The sequence below is a fragment of the Microplitis mediator genome, chromosome 1 (genome assembly GCF_029852145.1).
Source record: "Microplitis mediator isolate UGA2020A chromosome 1, iyMicMedi2.1, whole genome shotgun sequence".
Taxonomy (NCBI): Eukaryota; Metazoa; Arthropoda; class Insecta; order Hymenoptera; family Braconidae; genus Microplitis; species Microplitis mediator.
This window is the reverse complement of record NC_079969.1, coordinates 243,852-256,032: the sequence shown is the minus strand read 5'-3', so window position 1 is coordinate 256,032 and position 12,181 is coordinate 243,852. Positions and strand designations below refer to the sequence as shown.

At 26.2% G+C, this 12,181-nt stretch overlaps 1 protein-coding gene across 4 annotated transcripts in view; it reads left to right on the top strand.

The window, feature by feature from the left end:
* Positions 1–9,637, top strand: part of LOC130678176 (cyclic AMP response element-binding protein A) — an 80,346-nt gene extending 70,709 nt beyond the window's left edge. The window contains exons 1-5 of one of the 4 annotated variants that reach the window (XM_057485221.1): positions 701–1,417; positions 2,113–2,270; positions 6,958–7,246; positions 7,943–8,601; positions 9,176–9,637. In XM_057485221.1, coding sequence (XP_057341204.1) covers positions 2,208–2,270; positions 6,958–7,246; positions 7,943–8,601; positions 9,176–9,505 — 1,341 coding nt within the window. In that variant the 5' untranslated portion in view covers positions 701–1,417; positions 2,113–2,207 and the 3' untranslated portion in view covers positions 9,506–9,637. Of the gene's footprint in view, positions 1–700; positions 1,418–2,112; positions 2,271–5,773; positions 5,914–6,673; positions 6,827–6,957; positions 7,247–7,942; positions 8,602–9,175 lie in introns of those variants that run through there. The other 3 variants (XM_057485222.1, XM_057485223.1, XM_057485224.1) reach the window with 3 other exon arrangements.
* Positions 9,638–12,181: the final 2,544 nt, after the last annotated feature.

Genomic DNA, 12,181 nt, shown 5'->3' with positions numbered 1-12,181 from the left:
AAAAAAATAAAAAGTAATTTCAAGCAAATAAATATATATCTATATATATCTATTTATATACATTTTCTAAATCATAACATTCTAAAAAAAAAAAAAAATAATCTTATCCTCTGTAAAGAACTGATATCAGCAGATAACATTTATTCTAACGAGCGTTATTAAAATTCAAAACCATATACTATAAATTAATTTCAATTAAATTACATAATTAATAACCTAATTACAAACAAATTAAAAAACCATATATTCATGAATTATTATTAAGTTAACATACGGATAAAAAAATAAAAAAAAAGACTACGCCCGGCTTATTGCGCATTCATTTATCTGCGCATTATCCCGCCATGCGCATAACCTCTTTTCTCTTTACTGCGCACACCCACTCTTTATCCAAAAGCTACTTTTTAAAGTACTGCGCATCCCCTTCCTATCTTACCACGCACATTATCGACTTTGCGCACCTCCGTTCTACTCCGCGCATGTAAAATTTTTTTTTTTTTTTCGTTTTTTAAATCTCGATGAATGAAAAATTTTTTTAGTTTTATTTTGAATAATAAAAAATAACCGCGTTTTAATAAACGAATAATATAATTTTTTTTTTTTATAGCTAAAAAGTTTATAGACATATCGGAATTTCGAGTCCATGTGCGCGCGCATTTGTAGAGGAGATAAGCACGACACAGTAACAGGTGGTTCATCGTGGTTGGCTGATTCGATAACATTTTGAGTATTGCCGGGGCTGCCGGGGTACCACGTGCATAACTTCTCTCGTTGACTCGTTGTTATTACAATCGGCATTCGTGCTTTAGATGCTTTTCAACAACGACGCGTACAGTGTTAGTTTTCGTCCGACTTTTTTTTACTCCCCTCTTACTCTTTCTCTCTCCCTCTTCCTCTCACTCACTCGCTCTCTAACTCCTTTTTTTTCTCTCCATCTCTTTCTACTTATATTTAAACAGACACAACCACAACCACGCTATTGAGAATCAAGACTATTTTACTTTTTCTTCCGTATTGTTTTCCGTGTGTTTATTTAAACTGTTTACATGTGATCATAACCATAAATAATATAATTAAATATATATATATATATTTATATTGTTAGTAACATACATACTTATATTTATAAACAAATAAAGTAAATATGAATTTTAAGTGATTAAAGTGTGTGTTGATGTGATGTTTTAAGTTACAAGTAAATAAAAATAGTGATATTTTGTCTGTACATCTGTCGAGTGTCGAACCCGTGCCGGTGCGGGTGTTGGCTGATATTGATTTATTTATATTTACTGTTACAAATTTTTTTCTGTGCATTTTTAAATGTTTATTGTGAATTTAATGGATTTTTACGGATCAATGGATTTTTTGACACTTTTTTAAAGTTTTTAATAATTAAACATTGCGACAATCTGGACAGGTGAGTTCAATATGGTAGATTTTTTAATCACGCGGGAAATTCAATTTATTTAAATTTAAATAATTTTATTAATTATTTTGGAGTTATTCTTAATATTCTTAAGTATAAAATGTTTTATATTCGAAATTCTTTTCTAAAAAAAATAACTCGAAATTTTTGAACTATGAAATATTTATAAAATTTACTATCTTTTTATTTTGATAGATTTAAAAATTTTTTTTTGCAAGTTCTAAAGTTTTAGAAATTATTGCGGTTCAAATTTTTTTAAATTTAAAAAATTTTTAAATAAATGAATTAATTTATTGATGTAACTTTTATTGATTACATTGCGACATAATCGTTATAAAATCTTGATTTGCATTATACATCAATCATATATATGTATAACCATATGTGATCACAATCACGTGTAAAAATACGATGCTTTGATTATAACCATAACAATAATAATTTTTCATACATGCTTACAATTTTATCATATATATTTACATACTTAGCAACATTTAATGTATTATTTCGTAATCAATGTACATTAATCATAAATTATTTATAATTTCTTATTGTAAAATAAATATTACTTTTAATTTTTCAAAAATTATTTTTTCCTAAAAAGCAAAGTTATAAAATAATAAAAGAACTATTCGTTTACAAGCTCCGAAAAGGGAAATAATAATAATAATATTTTTTTTTCCCAGGAAAATGATTTTCTAAAGTCATCAATAAATCACCATAGCCAAGGGGAAGAATTCGTGAGGGTACAAAAAAAACTTGAATAATAATAATAATAATAATGGATTTGTACGACATGGGAAGTGACCTGAGGGATCTATGGGAATCGTATTTGGGTGAGCCGGTAAGTTGAAAAAAAAAAAATATAAATTTTTCACACCCATCATACAATACCACATGTTTTTTTTATGCTTCAACTGTCCGGCAATCTATAAATATAAATATTAAATTTAATCAATTGCATGCTATCACCTGTTCAAATTTTTAACAACGAAATATACATTTTTATTCTTTTTAACACGACTTTAAATTTAAGTGCAATAGATTTACATAACATACTTATACAATATATACATCGATATTGACGCCGATCAATCGTTTCAAATATTTACAAAAAAAAGCCAAATAATAAATTGATGTGGTTGAATGTGTAAACAGACTTTGGTTCATTTCCGGGAAGCTCGAGATAATACTTGGCCCTAATTGCCATGATCTTTATCACGAATCAAGTACAATATAAATGTTAACGACTCTTAAACTTATATACAATTAAATTTATATTAATATATATATATATATATATATATATATATATATATATTGTACGTTTATCACTTGGCTTTCAACTAATGAACTCGATAAGAGTTTTAAAAAAATTATTCTACTCATTACTCATTAAATTAATTAACTAATAGATTTTCTTAAGCGGAATTGAATAATAAATGAAAATTTTTATTAATTTAAACGCGAAAAAATTCAATATTACTATGTAATTCGAAATTATTACTCCATAAATGCGATAGTTAAAGATTGAATTCAAAATTGATGAATTGTTGACTCTTAAATTTATAACGACATATATATTTTACATTTACGTCGTCCGACCAATTTTTAAATATAGTGAAACCTAAATTTACAATTAACCTTTTCAATAAGACAATTTATAGATAAATTGAGAAAAATATAGACAGCCCGAACTAGGCCCTTTTTACTGATTAATCCATTACTGTATTACGGAATGAGTCCGTAAGTTTGTCTAGCCCGCTCATGACAAATACAGGCCCTCGATAGATAAATCCACAACAAATATCACAATTAACATGATATCTGTCGCATACTTACGTAAGTAGATATGCCCAGACCCCTGATTAATTCACCATTAACAAAGTATAGCATAATAGTTGGCAGTTCATGACACAATTTGTGCACATGTTAACAGTGATTGTTTGAATGAAAAAAAAAAAAAAATCAAAAACCTGTTCATTTGAAATGTTAAAAGGTTGATGACATGTGTCTGAAGGAGAAAAGTCTGTGCGCTCATTCGCCGCATAGTGGTGACTCCTAAAACTATTTGGCGTAGTGAGTGTATTACCACAATAAATGTCCTGTGAACAGGACAAAAAAAAACCTTTTTACTGATTAATTTTTCTGACACTTGTCATAAAACGTTCCACTTAAAAGTCACAGCTTCGAATCCCTCTCACAGTATTTTTTGTTTTTATTACAAAAAATTATTTTATCAAAGTATCCAATGAATTTCCTCTTATCAATAAATGATAATAATTCATTTTTAAATAATTATTTTTATTTAAAACAATTTAGTGCAATAATATTTTTTTTTTCTTTTACTTAATTGCAAGTTCAAACATTAAGTATACGAATAAAAAAAAAAATTAATTATATGTAACATATATTAATGATGACATTTTAAGAACACTTGAGTAATTAGCAATTGTGTAAACTTTTTAATGTAAATAATAAAATAATATTCTTTAGTCTTATTAATGTTTAAAAATATTTTAAGTTTTTAAAATATCAATTCTTTATTACAATTAAATTTCATTGCATTATTATTTGATTAACATAAAATTTATGTTAAAATATAATTATAATTATAATTACATAACAAGTTTATTCATTTACAAGTATATAAAATAAATATTTTTATTACTACGATTGACAATTAGACAATTTAATAAATATTCAATTATTAAATTATTCATAAATTTTATATTACATAAATATTATTGATCAATAATAAGATATAGATAATAAATTTAAAAAAATGTCATGGCTTTAATAGTAATTATAAATAAAATATAAAAATAATAATAATAAATAAATAAATAAATAAATAGTAATAATCGAAATTATGAAAGTGTCCCTCCTATTGTGTTGTTGATCATCTATCTAATCTAATTAGAACACAAGTAAATTACATACTTACCCTCTTTTTTTTTTTCCTATTTTTTATTTATTTATTTATGTATAAATTGCCTACTTATTTATTTTTAACCCTGGACTGAGATCATAGTTCAGACGATCACATAATTTATATAAATTGTTCAAGGCTTTTGCTATTAATTATAGTAATAATAATTATCAATTACAATTATTAAAATATTTTAAATAAAATTTCGAGTCAAACAAAATTTTTTTTGTCCAGTGAATGCTTAGATATTTTTATCAGGGACAAAAAAAATGATTTTGATTTTTTTTTTAGCTTCTGCAAAAACGTTTGAATGTTTTCTACTGGCGATATTTCGGTCGCTCAAGGTCCTATAACTGTCAACTACAATTTCTATACTTTCTTAAATTTTTTTTTTAATTTCCAACCCTACCAAAAAATTATATACAAAAATTTAATCAAAAATTTTAAATCTTATAACCGCTGATTTAAAATTATTAAATTAATTGTATTTCAATCAGTTGTTACTTAAAAACAAACAAAATCATAAGATTGAAGCTCATATTAGGATTTAAATTCATGGTCTACTGATGTTCGTATAGGGCACCGGAAGTGTTGATACAAACTCGCGCGTGAACCGGAAACAGTTATAGCAAGTTTTACTTTTTACATATTTATTAATTTCATTATTATTATTAATTATTAATAATAAAAAAAAATAATATTTATATTTAAAAAATAAAAAAAAAGGTAGTTTGCCTATTGCAAAAGTTTCATTGATATGCATATGTATACATATATTTGTTAAGTATTCCTAGTGCTAAAGTTATAACACAATTCTTATCAGTTATCGATATCATTTTAACATTAACTCGTACAAAAGAGTTAGAGTATCGCCTTGACTTCAATCCTATCAACATTACATCGTGCTATGGTATCGTTAAATACAGAAAATAAAAAATAAAAAAAAAATAAAACTAACTAACAAAATACATAAAATTATTTATTTTTTTATAATAACATATTTATATAATAATTATTCACTTAACTAACAATTGTTTTTAAAATATTTAATAGGGCGGATATATTTTAATTAAGATCAAAATTTATAGAATTAATTGATTTTCATTTGATTTTAAATTTTCTGTATGAGTGTAAAAGTTTACTAATGAAGAATAAAAAAATATATATTTTTTCAAACGGACTTAATAGTAGGGAATAGTATAATTTATATGTATATATCGAAGCAGATGACTGTAGATTATCAAGTAAAAAAAAAACGTATACCTGTTAGTATATTTAAGTGTAGAGTTGTCCAATACGAGACTTGACTCTCACTCAGACTCTGATTTTATATATATGTAGATATATATATATTTTTTTTTTTTATCTATCCCTGTCTCGTTTTATCACTCACCGTCTCTTGGTATTTTTATCTTGGTTGCTTGCGTGAATTAAGAAAGGATAGAAATGGAGGTGAGTCTTCATTCCAGCTCCTGTCCTACCTGAGGACATTCACCTTTTTTCGTGACTTAACTTGTACTTGTATCGGGACTGCTTGGCCGAGTCACTGAAACCGGTAAGCAACCTTTACACCTTATTCCAGACCAGTTAGGATTCTTTTCCTTTAAATTTAAAGGAAAAAAAAAATATCTTATACATAAGAAATAAGAAATCCATGCATCATTTTTTTTTTTTTTACCTGCATTATTTACTCCTAGATATTTAAGTTTTTAAAAACTTTTCGTTTTAAATTTAAATAATTTAATATATAAAAAAAAAATGTAATTTATAAATATAAATTCAATAGAATTCGTGACGGTATTAAATATCAAATAAACTTAAATAATAATAATGAAAATGCTTAGTGCGAAAATAATTTACGGTAAATTGTTAAGGTTAGCAAATTTATTGTCTTGCGGTTTTTAAAATATTCACGATCTCATACTTTTTTTTTTATAATTTTATATCTACAATATAATTTTAATGTAAATTCAATTAAATTTTTCAGAAAAATATGACAAATGGCGGGAATATAAAAAATTTGAAAATCCTGAAAGAAAAACAAAATAAATATAAAATATGACGGAAATACGGTTAAATAAAAATAAAAGTACACTAAAGTGTAGTTAACCTTGAAATATAACAGAGTTCCGCATAGTTGGAGCATAAAAAAACTCTTTTCTTTCCCTTCAATTTATCAACTTACTTACTTACTTATTTTTTTTTATTATATTTTTAAATTAATTTTTTATTTATTAATAATAATAATAATAACAACTTAATACCTTAAAAAACATATAATAATGAACGTAATAATTAATATAAATATTTATAAATTATAATTTAAATGTTAGCCTTCAACTTGACCGCAGCCCTTTCACTTAACTCATGCTACACTAGTGATGTAATAAAATCTATTTTTAAAAACAAGTTCAAAATACCCATTTAATATCTAGACTAGTCTAGACTAGATATTTATCTTACGAAAGGTTAAAAAAATTTTTTAAAATAATTTTATGCTTAAAATTACTTGTCATAAATTATTTATCATCAAATGTATGTATGTATTTATTTTTGTTATTGATTATTAATTAAATTATTTTTTATTATTTAATTACAGATGCTTGGGAACGATCTTCTAATCGGCAAAGATGAGGACTGGAATATACTGGGAGTTAAAGATAAAACTCTCGAAGTTGTTTTACGTGACCGTTTGATGACTGACGCAGCTCTAGGTGGTACAAGACCCATTAAAACTGAACACAGCTACAGTTTATTAGCTTATAGTCCACCAGCATCACCAGCTACAACTAATTGTCGTTCACCATCACCCGCAACGGTTAATGTAGCTTCAAGTAAACGTGAAATTGACATTGAAGGACGTATAAGAATAGCCACCAAAATTGATGGTAAATTTTTTTATTTTTCTTTTTCTTTTTCTTTTTTTCCTCAATCAACAGACAATCAATCAGACTTATTTGGAAGAATTAGGGTGAAGATTATTTTTTTATTAAGAGGTTTTTAACAACAAATTTATTATCTTGATTTCTCATTAATTAATTTTATTTTTATAAAAATTATCTCTGATCTTATTTGATTATTCTTTTTTATTAAAATTTACTTATTCGTTTTAAAATATTGTTGCGGAAAATTACTTTTACAGTTAGCGTCTATGACCTACGACGGAAAATTCAGAGTCGTAACATAGAAAATTTTTTTTTAAATAAATAATATTTACAATAAATATATATATATATACGACAAGATTTATTAGCACTACCAAATTGTCGTGGTGCTAAATATGATAAATCGTTAATCGTATGTGCAATAAGGGCATAGAATAACCTACCAGTAAATTGCACAAATAAATTAACATTTCAAAAGTTTTGTGTATCGTGTTTTGAACATTTTTTAAGTACAACAAGCTAATTTGTATTAGATGATATTGTAATGAATGATATTAGATGATAATTTAATAATTTATACTATACTGTATTGTAATGTATTATGTATTTGGATGGCTGCAAGAAGTATAAACTTCATAGCCAAATAAATAAATAAAATAAATATATATATACATATTTTTTTTTTCCTCATACTTATAGATATGGAAGAAGAATGTTTTCCCGCAATATCAATGAAAAAAGCCTCCAGTCATGGACGTACATCACCAACGGATTCATCACCAATAACACCATCAAATATTCTTGATGTTGTAGAAGAGTGTATGGAAATAAAAGAAGAGCCATTACATTTAATTGACAATAATAATGATGATGTTGAAATAAATATTGATATTGACGATAAAAATCTTATTGAAATGATTTCACCAAATCGATTACATTTAGATGGACAAGTTCAACAACAGCAACAGCAACATAATCATAATCATCATCAGCAGCAGGAGCAACAGCAACAACATACAAGCGACAGTGAAGCTGATGATGAAGATTATGAAGATATGAATTTAGGTGAATATCATGTATCATCACAACTAATAAGTAGCAGTAATAGTTGTTGTAATGATGATACACAAACATCATCGCAAAGTTTACCACCAACACCACCTAGTAGTAATAATTCAGACAGTGAAAGTGGTAGTAATGGCGGAGTATCAGCATCATGTTCACCAATAAGACGTCTTGATAATAACAATATATGTACTGTACAAAATATACGTGGTATTTATGGACCACGTTTATATGTAACTAATGGACATACAACAAGACAACCTATTCATACATCATTGATATCATGTCAACCGGTAATTTTTATTTTATTTATTTTCCCATTTGTACAACTTTCCAGTTTTTTACAGTCTGTATATTATTATTTATAACTTGATAATTAATATTCCCACTTGGTGTTTTTTTTTTTTTTTTTTTTCAATGACACTTGACGTCTACGTTCTGCAGTTTGTTTCTGTAAATCCTTTGATTTTTGATCTGACAATATTACCGCATCTTATATTTGCCCACTGTTCTTTAATTCCTCCTTCTAAATTTTTATCTCTTCAGTAACTTTCCTCCCTTTTTCCTGTTTTATTTTTTTGTCCATCCCATGGTATTTTTAGCTGTCGATTCTATCCTAGTGTCCTTGTATTTCAACTTCCAGTTTTGTTTTCAGGTTTTTCTCTACTCTGCTTTATACGTCGCCTGGGTCCGCATTGTTTATTATTTTTGTTATGGTCGTCGCCTACTTCCTTACATGTTTCCAGCCACATTTTTTCTTTAATAATTTAAAGAACAAAAAAATAGACTATTCTGCCGTAGTAATTATTATTTATTGACCAATTAAGTAATTATTTGTACATTTTTCGTTTTTTGTTTATTTTTTAGAAGGGATCAACAGGTACATTGATTCTTACTGAAGAAGAAAAACGTACATTAATAGCCGAAGGTTATCCAGTACCAACAAAATTACCATTAACAAAACAAGAAGAAAAATCATTAAAAAAAGTACGTAGAAAAATAAAAAATAAAATATCAGCACAAGAATCACGACGAAAGAAAAAAGAATATATGGATGGTTTAGAAAGAAAAGTAAGCATTTTGTCAAATGAAAATTTAAATTATCGCAATCGTGTCAGTACACTTGAGCAGACAAATCGAGAATTAATGAAAGAACTGGAACATCTTCAAGCCCTTGTCGCTCGTCAAAAATCTTAGTTTTAAATATTCAAATAATTGAATGAACCATTGCAATTTTTTTTTTTTTTAATTATTAAAAATATATTAATTTATTAAATTAGTTGAAGAATAAATAAATTAAGTTTTTATCGTAAGCCAAAGTTAGTACGACTGATTTTGTTTAAAAAAAAATCGTAATCAAGATAGAAATGAATTTTTTTATTTTTTGGGAGATTCTAGTTGAGTAAAAAAAATTGAATAAAATTTTTATTAAATCATCACAAGGTTTCTTTTAAAAATATGTACATTCAATTTTTTAAATACCAACACTAGAATCTCCTTTTATATTACAACGAGTCTTCCTGTAATCTCAGATAGTAATCACATTTTTTTTTAACTTAAAGTAATAGATAAATAAATAAATTCCGTGACTAGTCTGTCAATTGACATTGTAACAGGTCAATTTTTTTAGTGCAAGAGTCTTAACTTCCAAAAACTATTGAAAAAATAAAATATTAAAATATTTATCATGATTCGTCCATAATATAATTAAAAAAAAAATAGTTTAATTAATTATTTTAATAATAAACATCAACCCTCAGAGGATAAATTCCACAAACATCAACACCTACCCCAACCTATACTATACAGAGTGAAAAAAATCCTAAAAGATCCATTGCTAAACGAAACCACAGTCTACAAACGACAGATCCATCCAATCCCACCGTGGAATCAAGAAGAATTCTCAGTAGACTTTCATGTCCTCAACAACTCATTTGGCAAAGAGTATAACACTGAATCAACATACAAAAGTCTCATATCAGAAATGCTAGATAAATACCACGATTACACCAGGATATACACAGACGGTTCATTGAAAGAAGGAAATAAGGGATGTGCAATTATATACGAAGACAATGACTACCAGTTCAAATTACCGATATTCTTCAATACTTTCTCATGCGAAGTTTACGCAATCTACAAAGCAATAGATTTAATCCATCAAAATAATCTACTAAACGCTATGATATTAACAGACTCAAAATCGGCACTAGATGCCATAGTAAACCGAACAAACACCGACCTCAGATTACGAAAAATCCAACAGACGCTCCACCAGTCGAGAGCAAAGAATATTAATATAGTGCTTGCTTGGATACCCTCCCAACTTGGTATCAAGGGTAACGAAAGAGCTGATGCTGCCGTCAAAAAAGCCACAACTGACAGTATACCCATAACACAAGAGCCTGCCACTGCCGAAGAATTCAAAGTCATCATCAACGACTTCATATGGGCAAAATGGAACGTCCTATGGAAAAACTCAACATCTAAACTTCATCAAGTCCGGCAACACGTTTGGGAAGTCCAGCCACCATTCACAGACCGTAAACACCAATGTATCCAAACTCGCCTAAGAATTGGTCATACCAAAGTGTCACACAGTCACCTCATATCTCATGAGCCACCCAACAAATGCCCCAATTGTAACTCAAATATCACCGTCAACCGCCTTGTAATCAACTGGCCCAAAACCACCGACCTCAGGAAGGATCTACCAACAGACTTATCAAGCTGCCTCAATAGCAAGGACAACATGGTCAAAATTATAACCCTACTGAAGAAACTAAAACTGTTCAATAATATATAATATGTATAATTAATTATCTTTATTTTTTGTTATCAATTTTTCTTGTAGTCGCTTATGACCCAGCAGTTTATGCGACTATTAAATAAAAATTAAAAAAAAAATAATAATAATAAACATTTATACAAATTTATTATTTTTATTATTTTGTATAACAAATAATTTTGTTAAGTGATAATGTTTTTTTTTGTAATGAAATTTATAGAAAAATTATTCATATAGTTAATTAATTAATTAATAAATTAATAATAAATGACACTGAACGATTGTACAAATAATGATTTAAAAATATAATTAGTGTCTTAATACATAATAGAAAAGTTATATAACAATATAATAAATTTTTTTTTACAATAATTATTATTATTGATGCGTGTAATAAAATTTAAAAAAATAAAATATATTTTTTGAAATAAAAAATAATAGACAATTGAAATTGAATTCCGACAGAAATAATGATAGATAAGTACTGATAGTAGAAATAACAATAAATATGATAAAAAAAAACGTTGATAAAAAATATATTTAAGTATATAATTATTTTTTTTTAAGTAATAGAGAAATATATTTTTTATCAACGTTTTTTTTTTTGGTATAAGAAGAAAAAAAATAATAAATGAGAATAAAATAAAAATTTAAAAAAGTTACGAAAATAATTTACTTTGTTAAAAAATGTTACAGAAAAAAAAAGCTTGTAATCGTAACATTAAAAATACATTAAAGATAATTTTAACTGTCGGTCAATATCTAAAAGAAAATACAAAAGAGTAGCAGGTACAAAAAAGATAAAAAAATGTTATAACTTTTTTTCTATAAATAACTTTTATCTTTTTTAGATCTAAAGTGTCTATGATGTCTATTAGAAACTAACTAGACTAAGGACCCATCTAAATTTTTCTCAAGATGAAAATTTTTTTAAATTCACTATTGAGAAAAGATCATTTTTTCAAAATAAATTCAAGTCGTGCCTAATCTTATAGTAGATTTAAATTTTGTACATAATTTTTTTTCAATTGGATTTTCTTTTAGTATAAAAAATTTAATTACTTAAAAAATTCTCTTATAAAATA